Here is a 21691-nt window from a genome sequence, read left to right as displayed (position 1 = left end):
TTGGTGCGGGTTCAGGGGGTGCAGGGGGGTCCTGGAGCTGGGGAAGGAGATGCAGGGGGGTCCCAGTGCCCAGGAATGGGGCAGGGGGGAGCAGGATCTGGGAAATGGTGGCAGCTGCTGGGAAGGGACCAGGACAGAGAGGGACAGGCTGGGATGGGCTGGGACAGACTGGGACACTGGGATACACTAGGACTGGGACCAGAATCCACTGGGAGCAGAACTGGGGCACCAGGGATCATACTGGGATATACTGGGACCACACTGAGGGCTACTGGGAGCATGCTGAGAGCAACTGGGTGTTCCTGGGATATAGTGGGCATGATTGGGATCATCCTGGGACTGACTGGAATCCTACTGGGAGTGACTGGAACCATAGTGGTGGTGAAAGGACACAATTGGAAAATTGCAGGGGGCAACTGGGATCATCCTGGGAGCAGCTGGCTCATGCTGGGGTCATACTGGGATCATACTGGGAGTGACAGGGTCATACTTGGAGTGACCGGGATCATACTGGGGGTGACAGGGATCAAACCAGATTCATAATGTGAGTGTCTGGAAGCTACTGGGATCATACTGGGGGTGACCGGACTCATACTGGGAGCAACTGGGGCCACAATGGGGGCAAATGGCATCATAGGGGATATGACTGGGTTCATACTGGAAGTGACTGGGGCCACACTGAACTCTTACTGAGAGGGACTGAGAGTGAAATGAACCATACTGGGCATGACTGGGAGCAACGGGGATCATGTTGGGGGCAACTGGGATCCCATTGGGAGTGATTTGGAACATACTGGGAGTGACCGGGATCATACTGGGGGTGACTGGGAACAGCCGCTGAGGCGGCGGCGGAGCTCGGAGGCGGCCCCAGCGCAGGTGGGAGCCGCGCTCGGTTCTGGCGGGGCTCGGGGCTGGCTGCGGGCGGAGGGGGCGGCAGGGGGCTGTGGCGGGTTCGTTGTGCCGTGTGGGCGCCGTGTTCGCCCTGGCGTGAGGGCGCTGCGGGAGCGGCTGCCCGCGGTCTCCTTCCCGCTGCTGCCTCGGCAGGAGTGATGAGCGGGAAAGACTCCGCTACTGGAATAAGTAGTACAGTGGGTGTGTTTATTCCAGCGCTGGGACGCACGGGGGATCGCTCCTCCAAAGCCATGCGTGCCGACAGCTGCGTTCAGATCGGTATTTATCGGGTTACAAGTTCCATATTCATTGAGTTTCCCAATCCGCCTATACATATTCATTACCTGGCCCCGCCCAGCCTCGCTTCATATTACAATGAGCCCAAAAGTCATTTACATCCGCGTTGCGCTTGCACAGCGTTCTCTGGTGGTCGTGGGCAGGGGTCTCCGAGATGAAATAAGAGTCTTCCTCAGATGAAGTAAAGGGTCTTCCTCATCCTGAACTTTTCACCTTTCCTCCCTGCGCGTGCTCTTTATGTCCCCGGGCTAAGTCCAAACTTCAAGACTGGTTTCAGTTAGTTTTAGGTTAAGACCAGGATCTTTGGTCAAGATTCCTTCCCCTTTATCAATAGTCTCATATCTTCTCATCCTGCTTTGGTAGGCACAATAAGTGTTGGGCAATCTGTATGCATTGCTTCTAACAAACCAGTTCTTAGTAAATCATTTAATCTCTGCTTCCCCATCTCCCTGATTCAGGAGCACGGTGCCAATAATGCCAAGGTTGTGGTTCAATCCCCGCCTGGGCCGTTCCCTTAAGAGCTGGACTCGGTGACCCTTGTGGGTCCCGTCCAACTCAGAGGATTCTGTGATTCTGTGAAGTGGCCTTGTGTGACCCCCAGCACTGTTACGGTGCCAATGCTGCTGCTACTGTTGGCTTTCTTATTATTTTATGAATTTTTGTCATGGGTAAGGCAGAGCATTATTGTATTCCATATTTGTGCCCAAAATATGTTACTTTTAGGATCGGCACCGTGCCAGAACGGGAATAGCCGGGCAGGTGGGGATGGAGCTGTTCCCTTTGTAAGCGGAGCCCAGAAGCTGAGAGCTTTGTGTCTGTCCTGGCAGCGTCTGCTGGAGGTGGAGGCTCTGCTTTGGGGGAAGTTGCTTTGGGCTCGGTTACAGCAGCCACACGAGCACAGCTCCTCTGTGGCCACCAGGCTGCAGGAAGGGCACAGGCGGGGAAGGGCGGGACTGAGCCGGCACCGCCCTCCTGAGCCTGGGGCTCCCGCAGGGCCGGGACCAGCCGGGGCCTCTCATCGGGGTCCTTCCAGCCGGCCTTCGCCGTGGTTGTAAAACTGTTCCTGAGGCTCCTGCGGAAGGGTTTTTCAGCACTGCTGATGCCTCGGGAGCAAGGTGCTGGTTGCACTGAGCGGGGAGGTGCCGGCTGTGGGCTGGAGGAGAGGGAATTCTGCTCCATTCCCGGGGTTGTGAATGAAGCCCTGGATCCCCAGGACGCATCAGGAACCGGAGACATCCAGAAAAGAACCCTTGGAGGATTTCTGGGTGAGTGCAGTGTAGGACAGCGGGGTGGTTCGGATGGTCGGGACGGACGGAGACCGTCGGTGATGAGAGATCTCTGAAGTCAGATCTTGGAACATGCGGTTTATTGCAAAGGGTGTGGGTACAGGGGCACTGCTTAGAGCTGCCAGCTGCAGCTCTGAGCAGGCCCAAGAGAGCAAGAGATTGAGCGGGTAAGTAAAGAGAGAGAGAGAGAGGAATGAGAGTGAAGAAGTGAGAGAGAGTGTAGTAAGAGTGTGCAAAGAGTGTGAGTAAGAGAGAGAGTGAGAGAGTGTGCGAAGAGTGTCTGAAGTTCTGGTTACAATACAATAAATCATCTTCTGTACTGAATATTCTAATTGTCACTAACCAATCTAATACAAGATACAAATCCTATAGCATTTACATACAGCCTATAAGAGTTCTTATATTACCATAGAGTGTTACATCTTAACTTCTAAAAACTACTCTTTGGACCCCTTCTGCTGAGCTAGTAGGGTCTGCTCTGACCCTTGGACCTGTTTGCAAGCAGAGGGTATTGTTCAATCAAGAGGGGATTACCTTCAGTCGGCCATACCATTGTTTTCCAGTTGTTCAGTAACTAAGATTTGGTATTTCAAAAGTGGCTTTCATTTCGATGTCGCCTATAGTTTTCATATTCCCAAAATCTTTTGTCAGGCAATCATATTTATAAGGTGTCTTGGGGTGACCTTATGATGTGTATCCCATATCGCTGCCTATGCCCAGAAATTAATTATTGGCCTTTCTATGCCTCTGAACTGAGCCTGAGAGGGGGAAGAAAAACTGAGCAAAACTTTCTCAAAGCAGTTTGAAACTTGTTCAAGGTCACATAAAGATAGCAGGGGTTTTTTTCCAGCTGGGGCAGGGGGGAGCGAGGAAGCACCCGGCTGGCAGCTTTTCCAGTCAGTTTTTGGCCAGTTTTTTTCCAGTTCCTTGTTCTCTGGAGAGAGGCTGAGAGCTGAACTTTTCCTTCTCTGGAATTTCGGATTTTCTCCCTTTTCTACTGGACTGCCTGATTGCTGTAACATCAGAGCACATCGGGAGGACTTTCCACCGGGCACAGAGGGCCTGGCCCTGGGCCAAGCCCCAGCTCCGAGGAGACCAAAGGGAGGACTCGAACACTTTCCCAGGTTTTTCCTCTACAGCGAAAGATTTTACCATTTAACATTATTTTCCTTTCCCGTGTGCTTGTTAAATAAATAGTTTTATCTTCTTCACTTTCCTTCGAGGAAAATTTATTTTTTTTTTCCCGAACCTGGTGGGGGGAGGGGTGGTTCTGCCTTCTCTCAGAATATATATATATTTCTAAATTTGGCCAAACCGGAACAAATTTAGTGGCGCCCAACTGTGTGGCTCGAAGGAAAGTGAAAAAACTTGTGCTAATTACATTTTGGGTTGAATTTACTTATTCTGTGTTGGAGTAAAGTAGTCACCATGCTGGTTGAGTTCATAATGTCTCTCTGGCTCGATGTACTCATGTCTTTCTGGTCCTTAGGCTTCATTGAGGTACTAGTGCTTTTTTGGTCCCTAGGGTTGTTTGCCTATCCACAACTTGCTCCAATCTTGTCCCTGGTATGTAAATTTTACAGAGAAGGGAGACGAATCAGGATTTCTATTTTGCTGTGCTCAGTGATAATGATTTATAAGAAGTTGATAGAGGTACAGGCAGCTGTTCGAGGTGTGTATGATAAGTGGTTTCTCCGTCCTAACCCCAGTCCTAGCTTCAGTAGCCTGTTTTGGGAATTTATTAGTAATTGCACCCAGATTGTTAGAGGAGGAGGAGATGGGGTTTCCCTTGCCTTTAAATTTGACAGGTTATCTTTTGAGAATGTTCAGTATCCCCTGGATGTTAAAGAGACCACCCTCCTGGTATTTAATCTGGTAATCTTCCTCTATATGATTCACAGCTTGTCTAGAATAAGAGCTCAGATTTCCAGGGTGACTGCTGAGACACCTGACCCAGAGGTGGAAAATCCTGAGTGGTGTGGGGAATGGGAGGACATCGGCCAAACCCTAAAGAAATTCTCTGACCCGATAGTTTGGGATTTCCCATCTGAACAAATTCAGAAACCAGCTGAGGTGGGAAAATATCTGAAAGAGAGATACAATGACAATTCTAATGAGAACAAGCTCCTTGCAATATGTTGGGCTTTGGCATATGCCTATCGCACACTGCAGCAGCAAGTAAAGGTAGAGAGGCAAGAAGATCAATCAGCAAAGCCTGCAGACACCCCAGTCACTCAGGCTGCAGATAAACCAGACAGCCAGCCCAAAACAGATGGAGAGTCTAAGCCACTGACAGTGGCTCCTGTCACGAGGAAAAAGCACACAACCAAAACTGATCGCCCAGTGAAAGATGATGATGATGCAGGGGAAGGAACCTCAAAAGATGCAGGGGAAGGAACCTCAAAACCACCAACGGACTCAGGCACAGAAACCATTACTGAGTCCATGTCCATAAAGGACCTTCACAGCCTAAGAAAGGATTACACCCGACGGTCCGATGAATCCATAATAAGTTGGATGGTCCGTATTTGGGATGCGGCAGGTGATGATGTGATGCTGGACGGTGCTGAAGCGAGGCATTTGGGATCCCTGTCACAAGATCCAGTGATCGACCAAGAGATGAAAAGGGAGGCTAACTCTACCAGTCTCTGGAGACGAGTTTTGACAGGCGTGATGGAAAGATATATGTGTGGAGATGATCTCTACATGCAGCAAACGCCGTGGAAGACCATAGAACAAGGGATCCAACGCCTGAGAGAACTAGGGGTGGTAGAGGTTGTCTTCACACATGACCCAGGATTGAGGAGTCCAGACCGGGCCAGAGTTATTCCATACATGTGGCGAAAACTCATACAGCTTGGGCCACCAGAATACGCTTCTGCTTTAGCAATAATGAAACCAGACTACGGTGCGAATGAGACCGTGCGGGATATGGCAGTGAAGCTCAGAGCATATGCAGACTCTGTGCATGGCCCAACACATGCAAGAATCGCAGCTGTGGAAACACATATGCAGAAAATGGAAGATGAAATGAAAAAGAGTCTCCAGGAGATTAAAGAGTGCCTTCTCCGTGGACGTTCCCCAGAGAGAAGGTACATCCCACGAAGTGAGCTGTGGAATTTCCTGTGTGACAGTGGGGAAAACATGAGGAAGTGGGGTGGACAACCCACTTCTGCTCTGGCAGCACGAGTGAGTGAATTGAAGGAGCGCAAGTCTCAGAAAGGAGGATCTACCAAAAAGGAAGTAGCTCCAGTTGCCTGTAGCCAAATTGCCGGAAATGATGGAAAAGACGACGGCATGTCCAATTCCCATGAAGGAACCTCTAAGGTGCAGGCCCAGGGAAAGAAGGATAACCAGGCATAGAGGGGCCCTGCCTCTAGCCAGGTGGAGGTCAGGGAAAACCGTGTTTTTTGGACTGTGTGGATTCGTTGGCCTGGTACATCAGAACCACAAAAATATGATGCCTTGGTTGACACTGGTGCGCAGTGTACAATAATTCCATCGCAGCATGTGGGGGTAGAATCTGTTTCTATTTCTGGTGTAACAGGTGGATCACAAAATTTGACCTTGGTGGAAGCTGAGGTGAGCCTGACTGGAAATGAGTGGAAGAGACATCTCATTGTGACTGGCCCAGAGGCCCCGTGCATTTTGGGCATAGACTTCCTCCGGAACGGGTATTTTAGAGACCCAAAGGGACTCAGGTGGGCTTTTGGAATAGCTGCTGTGGAGACAGAGGGCATTAAGCAATTGAACACTTTGCCTGGGCTATCAGAGAACCCGTCTGCAGTTGGCCTTCTGAAGGTGGAAGAACAAAGAGTACCAATTGCTACCTCGACAGTGCATCGCCGACAGTACCGGACAACTCGAGATGCTGTGATTCCCATCCACAAGATGATCCGTGAGCTGGAGACCCAAGGGGTGGTCAGCAAGACCCACTCACCCTTCAACAGCCCCATCTGGCCTGTGCGCAAATCGGAAGGAGAATGGAGATTGACTGTGGACTATCGTGCCCTGAATGAAGTGACTCCACCGCTGAGCGCTGCCGTGCCAGACATGTTGGAGCTCCAGTATGAGCTGGAGTCCAAAGCAGCGAAGTGGTACGCCACTATTGACATTGCCAATGCATTCTTCTCCATTCCTCTGGCAGCAGAGTGCAGGCCTCAGTTTGCCTTCACCTGGAGGGGCGTGCAGTACACCTGGAACCGACTGCCCCAGGGGTGGAAGCACAGTCCCACCATCTGCCATGGACTGATCCAGACTGCACTAGAAAAGGGTGAGGCTCCAGAACATTTGCAGTACATTGATGACATCATTGTGTGGGGGAACACTGCAACAGAAGTGTTTGAGAAAGGAGAGAAAGTTATCCGGATTCTCCTGGAAGCTGGTTTCGCCATTAAGAAGAGCAAAGTCAAGGGACCTGCCCAAGAGATCCAGTTCCTGGGAGTGAAATGGCAAGATGGACGGCGTCAGATTCCCACTGAGGTCATCAATAAGATCACAGTAATGTCTCCACCGACCAACAAGAAGGAAACACAAGCTTTCCTAGGTGCTATAGGTTTCTGGAGGATGCACATTCCCGAGTACAGCCAGATTGTGAGTCCTCTTTACCTGGTTACCCGCAAGAAGAACGATTTCCATTGGGGCCCTGAACAGCAACAAGCTTTTGCCCAAATCAAGCAGGAAATCGCTCATGCGGTAGCCCTTGGCCCAGTTAGGACAGGACCCGAAGTGAAGAACGTGCTCTATTCTGCAGCCGGAAGCCATGGCCTGTCCTGGAGCCTCTGGCAGAAGGTGCCTGGTGAGACTCGAGGTCGACCACTGGGATTCTGGAGCCGAAGCTACAGAGGGTCTGAGGCCAACTACACCCCAACAGAAAAGGAGATCTTGGCAGCCTATGAAGGAATCCAAGCCGTCTCAGAGGTAATTGGCACTGAGGCACAACTCCTCCTGGCACCCCGACTACCGGTGCTGGGGTGGATGTTCAAAGCAGAGGTTCCCTCTACCCACCATGCCACCAATGCCACATGGAGCAAATGGATTGCTCTCATCACACAGCGCGCCCGAATCGGAAAACTGAATCGCCCTGGGATTTTGGAAATAATTACCAACTGGCCTGAAGGTGAAAACTTTGGTCTTGCTGATGAAGAACAAGTGACACGCGCTGAAGAAGCTCCACCGTACAACCAACTGCCATCAGAAGACACACGCTACGCTCTTTTCACCGATGGTTCTTGTCGCATCGTAGGGATGAAACGAAAGTGGAAAGCAGCCGTATGGAGCCCCACACGACGGGTTGCAGAAGCTACTGAAGGAGAAGGTGGATCAAGCCAACTCGCTGAACTCAAAGCTGTTCAACTAGCTCTGGACATTGCTGAAAGGGAGAAGTGGCCAAAGCTCTACCTCTACACTGATTCATGGATGGTAGCCAATGCTCTGTGGGGATGGTTAGAAAAGTGGGAAAAAGCTAATTGGCAGCGTAGGGGAAAACCAATCTGGGCTGCTGCAGAGTGGAAAAACATCGCTGCCCGAGTAAGAAAGCTGGCTGTGAGAGTCCGCCATGTGGATGCTCACGTCCCCAAGAGTAGGGCTAATGAGGAACACCAAAACAACAAGCAGGTAGATCAGGCTGCAAAGATAGAAGTGTCACAGGTAGACTTGGACTGGAAACACAAGGGAGAGTTGTTCCTAGCTCGATGGGCCCATGATGCCTCAGGCCATCAGGGCAGAGATGCCACCTATAAGTGGGCACGAGACCGAGGGGTGGATCTAACCATGGACAGTATCTCCCAGGTTATCCATGACTGTGAGACATGCGCTGCGATCAAGCAGGCCAAGCGGGTGAAGCCCCTGTGGTACGGTGGGCGATGGTCCAAATACAAGTATGGGGAAGCCTGGCAGATTGATTACATCACACTGCCTCAAACCCGCCAAGGCAAGCGCTATGTGCTCACAATGGTAGAAGCCACCACTGGATGGCTGGAGACCTACCCTGTGCCTCACGCTACTGCCCGAAACACCATCCTGGGCCTTGAAAAGCAAGTCCTTTGGAGGCATGGCACCCCTGAGAGAATCGAGTCTGACAATGGGACTCATTTTAAGAATAGCCTTATTAATACCTGGGCTAGAGAACATGGCATTGAGTGGGTGTACCACATCCCTTACCATGCACCAGCTGCAGGCAAAGTGGAACGGTGCAATGGATTGTTGAAAACCACTTTGAAGGCACTGGGTGGGGGAACTTTCAAAAATTGGGAACAGAATCTAGCAAAGGCCACCTGGTTAGTTAACACCCGAGGTTCCACCAATAGAGCTGGTCCAGCCCAATCTGAATCCCTGCATACAACAGATGGAGATAAGGTCCCAGTAGTGCATGTCAGAGGTCTGTTAGGAAAGACTGTGTGGATAAATTCTGCCTCGAGTACAGACAAACCCATCCGTGGGGTTGTCTTTGCTCAGGGACCTGGTTGCACATGGTGGGTAATGCAGAAAGATGGCACAACACGTTGTGTACCACAGGGAGATCTGATTGTTGTGTGAAAACCACCTGTAGTGTGAAATGCCAGAATACCCTTGCTTGCTGAGTGTCACTGTCACTGTTCGTACATAGCTGTGTATATATATAAGTTTATGTATTAATGTGTGTGTGGAGAATTAGAATATCTTAGTTTGGACATTGAGCCAACAATATGGGATAAGGGGTGGAATGTCTTGGGGTGACCTTATGATGTGTATCCCATATCGCTGCCTATGCCCAGAAATTAATTATTGGCCTTTCTATGCCTCTGAACTGAGCCTGAGAGGGGGAAGAAAAACTGAGCAAAACTTTCTCAAAGCAGTTTGAAACTTGTTCAAGGTCACATAAAGATAGCAGGGGTTTTTTTCCAGCTGGGGCAGGGGGGAGCGAGGAAGCACCCGGCTGGCAGCTTTTCCAGTCAGTTTTTGGCCAGTTTTTTTCCAGTTCCTTGTTCTCTGGAGAGAGGCTGAGAGCTGAACTTTTCCTTCTCTGGAATTTCGGATTTTCTCCCTTTTCTACTGGACTGCCTGATTGCTGTAACATCAGAGCACATCGGGAGGACTTTCCACCGGGCACAGAGGGCCTGGCCCTGGGCCAAGCCCCAGCTCCGAGGAGACCAAAGGGAGGACTCGAACACTTTCCCAGGTTTTTCCTCTACAGCGAAAGATTTTACCATTTAACATTATTTTCCTTTCCCGTGTGCTTGTTAAATAAATAGTTTTATCTTCTTCACTTTCCTTCGAGGAAAATTTATTTTTTTTTTCCCGAACCTGGTGGGGGGAGGGGTGGTTCTGCCTTCTCTCAGAATATATATATATTTCTAAATTTGGCCAAACCGGAACATAAGGCTTTCCTGTTTCATCTTCCCCAACAGTGCAGGGCCAGCGCTGTGGCCTGTGGGGAGGGGCAGTGTCAGCCCAGGAGCCCAGGGCCGGCAGGGCTGTGGCTGTTCCCAGGGCTCTGGGAGAGGCCTCGTGGTTTGCAGTGGCCGGGCCCAACACCCCCGGCTGCCCCCAGCCCTGGGCAGTTCTCCTGCCACAGCCTGGCCCCTGGCCCCTGGCCCTGGCCAGTGCCTCCAGTGGCTCTTTCCCGCTCCAGGTGAGTGGTTCAGATCCCATCCCTGTCACGCTGCTGGTTCTGCTGCTCCTGGTCCTGCTCCTGGCTTTGGGGGCGGCCTTGGCTGTGCAGTCAGGTAAGGGAGGGGCAGCTGCCTCGGCCCAGCCCCCCGGGGCAGAGCGGGGTCCCCGCTCCCTGTGCAGGGCGATCCTCGGACCTTCTCCCCTTCGCTGTCCAGCAGGAAGCTGTGGTAAAACTCCAGTTACCCCAGTTGCACCTGTGGCTCCGGTGCTGCTGGCCTGTCCCAAGGGCTGGGTCGGGTACCGCGGGGTCTGCGACTTCCTCTCGAGGGATCAGGGGACCTGGGGTGTCAGGGTCAGGCTCGGTGCTCCGAGCTCGGGGCCTCCCTGGCCGTGCTCAAGGATGAGGAAATGGTGAGTGAGGGGCCGTGGGGGCTGTGGGGTGGCAGAGGGGAGCCTGGGGGGCTCCTGGGCCGGGCTCGGTGCTCGTGGGGCTGGGGGTGCAGCCCTGCCCCGGGGCCTCGCAGGGAAGGAGCCCCGGGGTGCGGGGCAGCCCTGGGCGTGTGTCCCCCCGAGGGGCCGGGGCAGCTCCCACTGCCGCTCCTCTCTCCTTCCCAGGAGTTCCCCTTCCCCTCTGTGTGTGCCAGTGATGCCAAGGTTGTGATTTGACCCCACAGGGGCCATTCCCTTTAGAGTTGGACTCCACGATCCTTGTGGGTTCCTTCCAGCTCAGAGGAGTCTGTGAGTCTATGAAATGGCCTTGTGTGACCCCCACCAGCACTCACAGGGCCAATGTTGTTGTTGTGGTTGTTCACCCAATTATTCTGTTACTTCTGCATGAAATGCTTGTGAAGTGCCCTCGCTGTCCCTTGTGTCCCCTGGGCACCGACAGCCCTGGCCCTTGCCCTGCTCCCCCTCCCACGTTCCATCCCGGCTGGCGGAGCCTTGGAGCTGCCATGGGGCCGTGGGGCTGCCCCGGGGGCTGCGCCCCGAGCCGGGGCCCCTTCCCAGTGCTCCCAGTCTGCCCATCCAGCCTGGAGCAGCCAGCGAGGGCTTCAGCTGGGGCGGCAGAGAGGCGCTGCTGGGGGGTCCCACCTCTGCTTGGTTTGGGTTGTCCTTCCTAAGCTGGGGAAAAACGACTTTGGGAGTTTTCTACCAAAAATCTCCTCTCCTCCTGCACTCTGCCCAAGGGGTTTGGGGCCATTTTCCCTTTTTGGAGGAAATCAAAGCGATGCACAGAGCCCTGGCAGGACAGGGCAGCCCTGCAGCCCCTGAGCCTGTGCTGGCCTGTGCATAGTAGAGGAGCAAAGCAGCTCAGGGATAATTAAACAGCGATTAAGTAATAATTACTTAGCCAAATACATTGCTCTGAATTAGGGGGTAGGAGAAATGAGGTCCCAGGGCTTCCCGCTGAGCCGGTGCCACTCCATACCCAGGGCTGGGAAAGCCTGGGCTGGGAGCTCCACAGAACAATTTGTGTCTATTTTTGGATACCTCTGGCTTTTCGTTGATCAACTCTCAACGTTTTATTTCTCCTTCAATGATATTTTATTGATTCTCACCTCTCAGAGATCAGGACCAACCTCCTGATCTTTTCAGCATTTTATGGGGTGAGGAGGGGTTTTTCTCTTGCAGTAGCTCCTGCCACAGCTCCTTCTCCTTTCCTCTGTGGGAAGCTGCCCCATATCCCGATTTTCCTTCCTCTGGAGACAAAATCCCACCACCCCCCAGCCCCTCGGTGTCCCTCCCTGGGGTGTCAGGGCTGCGGTGGGGGCAGGAAGCTCCGGTCCCGCTGCCACTCACCCCCCACCCCGGGCCAGCGCTCAGAGGTGCTGTGGCTTCGTGTCCCCTCCTGTGTGTCCCCACCCCGCGTCCCCACCCCGCGTCCCCAGCCTGTGCCCCCGGCTCCGCCGAGCCATGGAGGGCGAGGAGGGCTACACGGTCTTAGCCCGAGGGGCGAGCGGGGGCTGCGGGGAGCCCCCCACCCCTGCAGGGTGCAGGCACTGGGGGTCGTGTCCGCTGGACCCCCCCGATTGGTGGGGGACAGGAACTGGCGGGGGGTGGGTGCGGGGCTGGGATCCCGGCGGGGCTTTTGTGTTTGAGTTTCCTTGGTGCGCCGGGCACCGCTTCACTGCGGCTCAATTGAACGGGATGAATTCCTCAATTAATGCCCCCCAGCATTCCCCCGCGCAGGATTCCTCCCCGTGGGATACTTCCCTCGGGATTCCTCCCCCGGCATTCCTTCCCCCGGGATTCCTCCCCCAGGATCCCTTCTCTCAGGAATTCTCCCCCGGGATTCCCCGCCCTGGGAACCGGGTGTGCTCACGTTCGCACTCGCTGCCGCGGGGTTAAACACCGGCTGCTCTCCCACCTCCCTCCTCCTCCTCCCCGTGCGGCCGCTTCGGCCCAGCCCTGCCGGGATCAAAGCTCGGCTTTGCAGGAAGACTTTTAAGCCCTGGCATCGCCCAGCGCGGCCCTTTGAGCCTCATCCCTGCGTGGAGAGGCTGAACTGGGAAAACTGAGCTCCACACCAAACGTGATTTCCAGGGGCTGGTTCTTCCAAAGGGTCCATGCTCAGAGCAAAAGCCCCAAATCTGCCCCAATTCCGCTGCTCGAAGGAGAGCTGGGATGCTGAAGGGTTGTTGGTGCCTTCAGACACCCTGATCCGAGTCTCGATGCTCCTGGTCCATCTTCCCTGCGCTTGTGGGGGTTCCTGCTTTGTTTCCTTCCACCGCTCCTTGTGCCTCGTGCTTCTTCCTGCTGGCTCCAGTTTCGGTTTCCTTATGGAGAAAATCCAGTGGGAGAATCAGAACTGTTGAGGTTGGAAAAGACCTCGAAGATCACAAAGTCCAGCCACTGACTAAAATATTGGATTCCTGCGGCTGGGAAAATCCACCAACGTTTGAACCCTGGGGGCTGCCGGGCTCGGAGCTGCTTTTGGGGACAAACAGCCCAAATCTGCAGAGTTCCGGCCCGCTGGGTGCGGGGCTGGGCGATCTCCGGTCACCTCTGTCCCCTGCAGCTCCGGGCTGTCCTCGGTGGCACCGCGTGGCGCTCGGGGCCGGCTGGACCGGGAATCTCCTGCTCGGAGAGGCCGCGGTGGCGCTGGGGCTGCTCGTGTGAGTGCGGCCATGGGGACACGGGGACAGCCCCGACAGCTGTCGGGGGACTCGTGCGGGGGAACAATCTCCCGGATGGGTTTGAGAGGCCCGGGCCGAGCTCGGGGTCACCCAGAGCCCCGATAAAACGAGCCCCGTGCCCAGTGCTGGCACCCCCAGCACCCCCAAACCACCCGGGCAGGCGGGAGGGAGACTCCAATGTCTGCTGGATCTTGGGGAGACCCCTTAGAGGGGCAGAGCTGGGGGAAAATCCCCCCAAATAAACTGCTGCGACTGTCCCCGTGGTGGGCAGGGGGTGCTGAGCAGCCCCTCAGCCTGGGGCCGGGCCCCTCTGGGCCGCACAGCTCGGGGGGCACAGCTCGGGGTGCCGGAGGGGGAGCAGAGGCTCCGGCGCTCTCTGGGCTCCCGCTGCGATGTCACCTGAGATACGGTGACACCTCGGAGGGGCCACATCCTGTCAGCAGCGTGAAGCTGCAGTGGAGGGCGGGGGGGCACCTCCGGGCGCTGGGGGAGCTCAGGGGTGCAGAGCCCGGCCCCCAGAAGGAGACGGGCTGGGGTCTGCTCTGGGTTGGGAGCCCGAGGCCAGTTCTCGCCCCTCACGAGCTGCTCAGGCCAAAGCTTGGGGTGAGCTGGGATGAGGGGAGGGCTGAGGGGAGGGGTCTGACCTCCCGCTTTATGTCAGAATCCACCCTGGGGCCGCGTGCAGGTGGATCTCGGTGGGCAGCGTGCTGGGGGAGCCAGGTCCTGCTCCCTGCTCAGCCTTCCTTCCTCTGCAGCTCTCCACCAGCAGCCTTTTGGGGTTCACTGGGTGCCGTGGTGGGGTTCAGTTGCCTCCCAAAGCCCCCCCAGAGTGGTGTGATATGGGGGGGACACACGGGGGGGGACACACGGGGGGGGACACACGGGGGTCCCCATTCTCAATCCATCCCCAGGTTCTGCCCCCACCAATCTCAGCCCCCCAGGTCCCTCCCCACTGCTCCCCAGTAAACGGGACCGGGGCGAACTGGGAAGCTTTACTGGGAACACTGGAAGCAGCCGGCTGCGGGCAGAGTGACAGCGGGGCTGGGGGGACACACGACCCCCCCAAAATCAGTGCGGGGATGGAGCAGGGGGTCCCGGCCGGGCCCGAGGCCACGGGGAGGGGCTGCGGCCGCCGGCGGCTCAGGAGCTCTGTGGGCAGAGAAAAGGGGGTGACACCCCCGAGTAGGGCGGGGTTTCCTCCGGCCAGCAGCGCTCGGATTCAAAAAGGGCTCTGGGGAGCGCGGGGAACAGGAGCGGGCAAACAGGGCCGTGGCAGTCTCCGAGGGCAGGGCTGCGGGTGTTCTCCTGCCCGTGGAGTTTTGAGTTTGTTTTTGTGTTGAGATTTGGTTGGTTGGGTTTTTTCAGCAATGGTCCTCACACGATCAAAAGCTCCAGCCAGTAAAAGTGTACCCAGGCAAACAGAACCCTCCCAGAAGGACGCGTCTGTCCAGCCCCCTTCCTGTGAGGAGTGTTTGAGCCTGGCAGTAGCACCGGGGGACGCTGTCAAAGAGTCTGCCTGAGGTGTGAGCAGTGAACGAACTCCTTTCCCTGGTGGCCGAGCTTAAGGAGGAAGTGGAAAGACTAAGGAGCATTAGAGAAAGGGAAAGGGAAATAGACTGGTGGAGTTTCACGCTTCCAGCCCTGAGAGAAGCCCCCCAGCAGTCAGAGCACTCCCATGCTTCTCACCATCAGGCTGAGGGAGGAGACCTGGGGGATGAAGGGGAGTGGAAATGGGTTCCTACTCGGGGAGGTAATAAAAATTCCTCCTGACCCCCATCACCTCCCCAGGTGCCACAGTCTTCCTCGCTTTGCACTTTGCACCTTTCTTTCCTAGGCAGGCGCAGTCTCTTGTTGGCTGCTTCAGCAGTTTCTCACTCAGGTCTCAGCAAGTTTGTTTCTCATTTCTGCAACTTTTGTTCCCCATTTCTTGCCAAGTTACATTCTGTGCCTTAAGCTTGTGGCCAATATTTGCTTAACTTTTATCCTGTATCTTATATTTGCACAGGTACAATGATTTGAACCCTTTCAACTGGAACGGGCACACCAGACCCAGCCTGGGCACACGGAGGGAATTTATTCCCAACCAAATCACAGCAGCACAAGGAGAAGGCAAAGAAATCTCTCCAACACCTTCCCCCCACCCAGCGGGGATCACCCGGAACGGGGGTCACCAGGGCTCTGCCCAACGGGGGTCACTGGGGATCATCCAACGCCGATCCTCCCACGGGGGATGGAGCTGGAGCAGCGCACGAAGCTCTTCCCGCACTCGGGGCGCTCACAGGGCTTCCCTTAGCGGTGCCTCCGTTGGTGTCGGGTCAAGGTAGAGCTCCTGGAGAAGCTCTTCCCACACTCAGGACACTCGTAGGGCCTCTCCCCGGTGTGGATGCGCCGGTGGCTGACGAGGTGGGAGTTGCGTTTGAAGCCCTTCCCGCAGTCGGGGCAGCGGAAGGGCCTCTCATCCGTGTGAATGCGCTGATGTACGAGGAGGTGGGAGCTGGTCGGAAACCTCTTCCCACACTCAGAACACTCGTAGGGCCTCTCCCCAGTGTGGGTGCGCTGGTGCTTTCTCAGGGTGGAGCTGTGCCTGAAGCTCTTCCAACAATCCAAGCACTCATAGGGCCGTTCCCTGGTGTGGACCACCTGGTGCCGGATCAGGTGGGAGATGCTGGAGAAGCCCTTCCCACATTCCCCACACTCATAGGGCCTCTCCCCAGAGTGGATCCTCTGGTGCTGGATCAGGCTGGAGCTCCATCTGAAGCCCATCCCACATTCCAAGCACTTGTGGGGCTTCTCCCCACCCTGAGCCTTCTCCCCCAGCTCCAAGCTCCCCCTGGATCTCCGGCCGCCTTCCCGGCACAGGGGGGCTCTTTCCTCCTTGGATCTCTCTGGGCTGCGTTTGCAGCCCCTCCTCGTGCGGCATCTCCGTGCGGCATCTCCGGGGCTTTTCCTCCTCCTCCATCCGGCCACGCCTTGGGAATGACAAATCCTGGATTGGGGGGAGAAATAAGGGGTGAGCACCATGGGCTGGGGGTTCCTCCTGACCGAGTCTATCACCAGACATCTTGTGTCTGTAAAAACCTCAAAAACACCAAGATTCAGAAAAAAAACCGCTCCAAAATATAAACATTCAGCCCCCACAAAAAAACCACAAAAACCCCACAAAAAAACCAAGCACCAACATGGAGCCCAAGAAACCTCAGAAACACCAAGATTCACCCACGGGAAAATCGTGGATCCCCCTCCCTGATCACCTGCTGGATGGGGGGGGGCAACGCTCCTGGGGCTGGGGGGAGGCTGCAGATACAGCGAGTGCTGGAACCTTGCGGTGCCTCCTCTTCCTGCTCCTCCTCCTCCTCCTGTGTCCCTACTCTTCCTCACACTCCTCTTCCTCACACTACTCCTTCTCCTGCTGAATCCCACCTGCTGCTCCCACGTCCATCCTTTCACCATTCTGCTCTCCAGCCCTGCTCCTCCAGCCTTTCTCCTCCTCCCCCCAGGCCCAGCACCCACCCCTGGCTCGCTCTGCCCCCCAGAGCTCTCGCATCCCACAGCACCAGCAGGGATGCAGCTGCGGCAGCTCGGGCTGCGGCAGCGCTGGGCTCTCGGCCGCTCCTGCCCGCACTCGGCCCCCGCCGCAGCCACTTCTGCCAGCACAGCACGGGCCGGCCCGGCCTTGGCGCTCCCCCCCTCCCACCTCCCCAAATTCCCCTCGCGGGGGGCGCCAAGGCCGGGCCACACGGGGGCTCCAGCTGGGGAGCGCCGGGCGCTGCGGCTCTGCCTGGCAACTGCTGACTCACCAGCGCCGCGCCTTCTGATTGGCTGAGCGCTGCCTGAGGGCCGCGCCTGCACCAAGGGGGGACACCCTGCTCCAGGGGGGATGGCCCGAAAACCGGGCACCCCCAGCCAAGGAACAACAGCAACGCCTCCCTACAAACACATGCTCTCAATCTGCTCGGACACAGCCACACCGACTTGGACACAAGCAAGTGACACCACAAACCATCAGCTCCACAAAATGGTACTGATTGACACACACTGCTGCTCAGCCAAGCTCCTGCTCAATTCCTCAACTTCCAGAACAACAACAAAGCCTCAACACAACCATGGACATCGTTTCCTATACAAAAGGGGACAAGGTGGAGGCAGTTTGCACATTCTCCCAGAGGTATTTAAGGACATGGACACCCAGCAGGGGTAAAAAGGGAAGTCGAGAAGGGGTCTCAGCAACAGGGGACGGATGGTGTTGGTGTGCTGGGAAAGGATTGGTTGAAGGGAGTGTGCAGGAATATGGTTAAGGCAAACAGCAGCAGGAGGAATCTATGTGGTAAGAAAGGAAAAGGAAGATGGAAAAGAGGAGGAAGAGAAAAAAATGAGGACTGGGATGCTTTTCAGCACCATCTTATCCTCAGAATTTGCCAACTGATCGAGATCTCTTCTATCCCTGCTTTCCAGGACTGGGAAACAAGGAGGTCAGGATTTCAGGGTGTTTCTCTGTGGTGGGGAGCAGCAGGACAGGGCAGCACGGGCTGGGGGCCTGTGGGGAGCTGCGGGGCCGGGCCGGGGCTGTGGGGCAGCCGGGGCTCAGCGCCGGGCACTGCCTGACCCCAACACCCCCCGGGCAGGGCCGGCACTGGCCCCCGGCCCCCAGGAGGCTGCGGGATGTGGAAGGATCAGGATTTTCTCTCCACGATCTTGTTTGGGTCACTGGAGAAACGAATGATTGTGCAGAAAGCTCAGCAGCTGTCAGAGGATGAGCACCCACAGGCACTGAGGGGGCTGCAGGAGAGGCACAAGAAGCCCCTGCAGCACTTGGCCAGAAAGGCTCAGCAGGGGAATGCAAGAAGGGATGAGCAAAAGGCCAAGGTGAAGGCAAAGGCCATGGCAGAGTTTCTACAGCCCCCCAGGGATGAACCGCAGGGCCCAAGGGGGCCCCAGCACCCAGGGGACGGCGGCGGCCACAAGCACCTGGCACAGGCATTGCCCTCCTCGGCACGGCAGAGCCCACCCAAACAGCCCCTGCCAAGGAATCAGGGCTCCAGCTGCAGGCCACAAGGACACTGCAAGCACAGACAGCAGCACCCTCAGCACCAGCAAGTCCACCCCTGATGGACATGGATTGTCAGGGCTCTCAGAGCTCCCAGCACACCAGGGACCCACCGCACCAGAGCCCTTGAGAACATTCAGGGCGCCTCTGGATCGAGACGAGGCCGCTCCTGATGGACACAGGGGCCTCTCGATCCACTCCGAATCTGAGACCTAAGGGGGGAAATTGTCAAGAAGTTCCTTGATTATTCAGGCAATAAGTGGGAAAGATGAGCAGGGGTGTTTTATTCAACCACTATTAGTAGATGTGGGAGACGGGTTTGAAACACATCAATTTCTGTTTGTTCCTATTTGAGATTGTAATTTACTGGGAAGGGATTTGGTGGCTAAAGTGGGAATGCAAATTCATATTGTCAAAGGAGATACAGAGGCTAATGCTGCTGTACCTTGGTGTCAAATGTCTGCCAAGGCCTCTGCTGAAGGGAACCCAGAAGTGTGGGCAGCCCCAGGGAAATAGGCAAAATCAGATATGGAGCCTCTCCAAATTCCTCTGAAGCATCCAGGACAAGTGGTGTCTAAAAGCAATACCCTGATCCAAGGGAGGCAAGGAAGGGGTTACAGCCTCTTACTGAGGCCCTGCTAAAGGCAGCGCTTCTGGAGCCAGGCATCTCTCCCTACAACACTCCTCTCCTGCCAGCCAAGAAACCCCACCATGGACACCAGAAGGAAAGCACAATTTTCAAGGCCACAAAAGCAGATTAACTGAGCCTCCTGCCCTGGCCCTCCCAGAAAATAGACTCAGGCAGGGGAACTCATTTTACAGGAAAGATCCTTCAGGCCGTTCTGGCTGCTTTAGGAACACAGTGGCACCTCCAAACACCCTGGCAACCCCAGAGCTCAGGTCGGGTGGAAAGAATGAATGGGGAATTAAAGAAACACCTTCTGAAGCTGCTGAGAGAAACCAAGATGCCACGGGTACGGCTTCTGCCATTGGCTTTGGCAAGAAGAAGAGCCAGACCCAAGGCAGATATTCAATTATCTCCCCTGGAATTGATGTTTGCAATTCCTCACCCCAGTAATTCCCGACCTACTGGGGGGTGGAGACCAGGGATGTCTGTTTCAAGCAGTCTGTGGCCAGAATCCTGTCTCTTGTGAAATCTCTTCCACAGGAAGTTCGGCTGGCACAGACCCTGCCTTGGGACTTTAAGGGATGTTACACCTCTCAACAGAGATGAGCTTAACATCTCAACAGACTGGGAAGAGCCCAAAAGATACCCAAAAGATAACGCCCATCAACAAAACATCAACGCCCATCAGCAAACATCAAGGAACAGCTACCCCAGACACTGCCCCCGGCACAGCTGGAGACCCCTGCTCTGGAAAAGGCTGAGAAGGAAATCAAGGAGTGTGCACCTAATTAACATCAGAGGCCAAGCAATCCGGGGCCAATAGGAAACCAAATACTAAGAACTACCCAACTTGGAACCAATGAACATTAAACCGACGGATTTCTATGGGTTTAGACTGCTTAAAGTTGAGGAAAAATTGAGTAAAACTCGTGTGGCATGGAATGATTTTCTCTGCACACCTGGGCTATGTGTGCATGAAATGATTTCTGTTGCACATCCTGGCCAGAATAAAGTAATGCCTTGACCCTTAACACTAAAAAGGTCTTTGGAGAGTTTTTGTTCTTCCCACAGTTTCGGTGTCAAAGATACAGCATTAGAATGATTTTTCTTAATAATCCTACCTTGATATTGTCAGTTTGGTCTGGGCCAGGGGTGTGAGAGTCAAGTTTTAGTCTTAGGGGAAGAAGCAGCAAAAATCTTTATTGCTTTGGAGGTTTTTTTGTGTATGTGTGTGCGTGGCTGTTAGTGATGGCAGAATTTTGGAATGAGTTTTTCGATGTCCACCTTTAGGTTACATTTTACAAAACTGGAAGAGCTTTAAAACTGACCCTTTAACTCCTGAAAAGTTCATAGAATATTGGTTGAAAAAAATAAGGAAAGAAACAAAAAAGCCGCTTTTTGGGGAGGGGGGAGAGGTACTTCTGATTCACCTGATGGCTGCCCTGGAGGAGAAGCTTCCCTCCAGGCAGCCAGCAGAGGAGCTTTAGAAATGCAAATTAACTCTGCTGCGGGAAGTGTGCACAATGTCCCAGGCTCTCCTTGCCTGCCACAGGAATTGGGCTGATTCCCTCTGCCCCTCACCCCAAGCTCTGCCTCCCTGCACTGACGGAATTTGCATCGCTAAAGGCAGAGCCCACACTGAGCATCTCTGACTCTGCAACAGAAATCCCTGAAGCTGCAAAGGAAAACAGCAAACGGAGAATGTTGGGAGAACTTCACTCACAAAAGCGGGGGGGAATCATCCCTCTCCTCACTCCAACATCTGCTGGCACTGCCTGTGTTATACAGGGTGGGTTTGACCACTGGGCTGCTTTTGCTGACACAAGGTCAGCGAAATCACTTGGGAATCCAAGGATGTGATGATTTAATCAGAGAAAAGCGGTCAATTGATGCATCCCTAGCCTTTTTGGGAGTGCCCAAAAATAAGGAAAAGATGAACGGCCACCAGAACAAATCCTACAACACCATGGAGCAGCCCCTGGGAACCCAAACAAATTCATACCAGGTGCCAGAGAACCCACTGATCATTTCAATGCATCATTAGATTACAAGCTGTCCTCCAAATCATAACCAAGCACACAGCTCCAGCTCCTGACCTTCTCACCCACCAATCCACTCCCATGAGCAATGCCACATTTCACCCTGGGATGCCATCAGATTCTCTTCCAGCAGAAGGACCAGCAGGTAATGGAAAATTAAAAGACTCAAAGTGCTCTTGGCAAAGAGATGACAAAGGAAAAGTGGGGAAACAGAGAACAAAGGAAATAAAACTTAACAGAGCCACGAATATCGGATGTTATACAAAGTGGGGGGGCACATTAAGGGGCACATGCAGCAGGCGGATCGGGAAGTCTGTACCTTCCAAGGACCTCAGCCACTGCGGAAAGGGACACGGAGATGCGGCCGGGCAAATCGGCATAAAAAGGAGGCTGCGTCCTCCAACACTTGGACAGACCCCACGGGAAATGCCCCGTGGCCTCTCCCTTTGTCCACGAATAAAGTTACTTTTACACGACTCCTCCGGCTCCTCTGGGGACACAAACCTCTGGCCACGGGAACTTTCCCGCACACTGCCGGCCACGGGGCAGCCACCTCTGTCCTACCCACAGCAGCCGGGACGAGCCAGCGCTGCTCCGGCACCGGCTCCTGCCGAGGCAGCAGCGGGAAGGAGACCGCGGGCAGCCGCTCCCGCAGCGCCCTCACGCCAGGGCGAACACGGCGCCCACACGGCACAACGAACCCGCCACAGCCCCCTGCCGCCCCCTCCGCCCGCAGCCAGCCCCGAGCCCCGCCAGAACCGAGCGCGGCTCCCACC

General features: G+C 55.0%; 1 protein-coding gene across 1 annotated transcript; it reads right to left on the bottom strand.

The window, feature by feature from the left end:
* Positions 1-15493: 15493 nt before the first annotated feature.
* LOC125318726 (zinc finger protein 154-like) lies at positions 15494-19238 on the bottom strand. The gene is made up of 3 exons (XM_048289662.1): positions 19227-19238; positions 18362-18460; positions 15494-15994 (listed from the first exon to the last, which is right to left on the bottom strand). The coding sequence occupies exons 1-3, from the start codon at positions 19236-19238 to the stop codon at positions 15494-15496; spliced, it is 612 nt and encodes a 203-aa protein (XP_048145619.1).
* Between the last annotated feature and the right edge of the window lie 2453 nt (positions 19239-21691).

This window comes from Corvus hawaiiensis, chromosome 31, assembly GCF_020740725.1.
Source record: "Corvus hawaiiensis isolate bCorHaw1 chromosome 31, bCorHaw1.pri.cur, whole genome shotgun sequence".
Classification (NCBI taxonomy): domain Eukaryota; kingdom Metazoa; phylum Chordata; class Aves; order Passeriformes; family Corvidae; genus Corvus; species Corvus hawaiiensis.
This window is presented reverse-complemented; position numbering and strand designations above follow the sequence as displayed.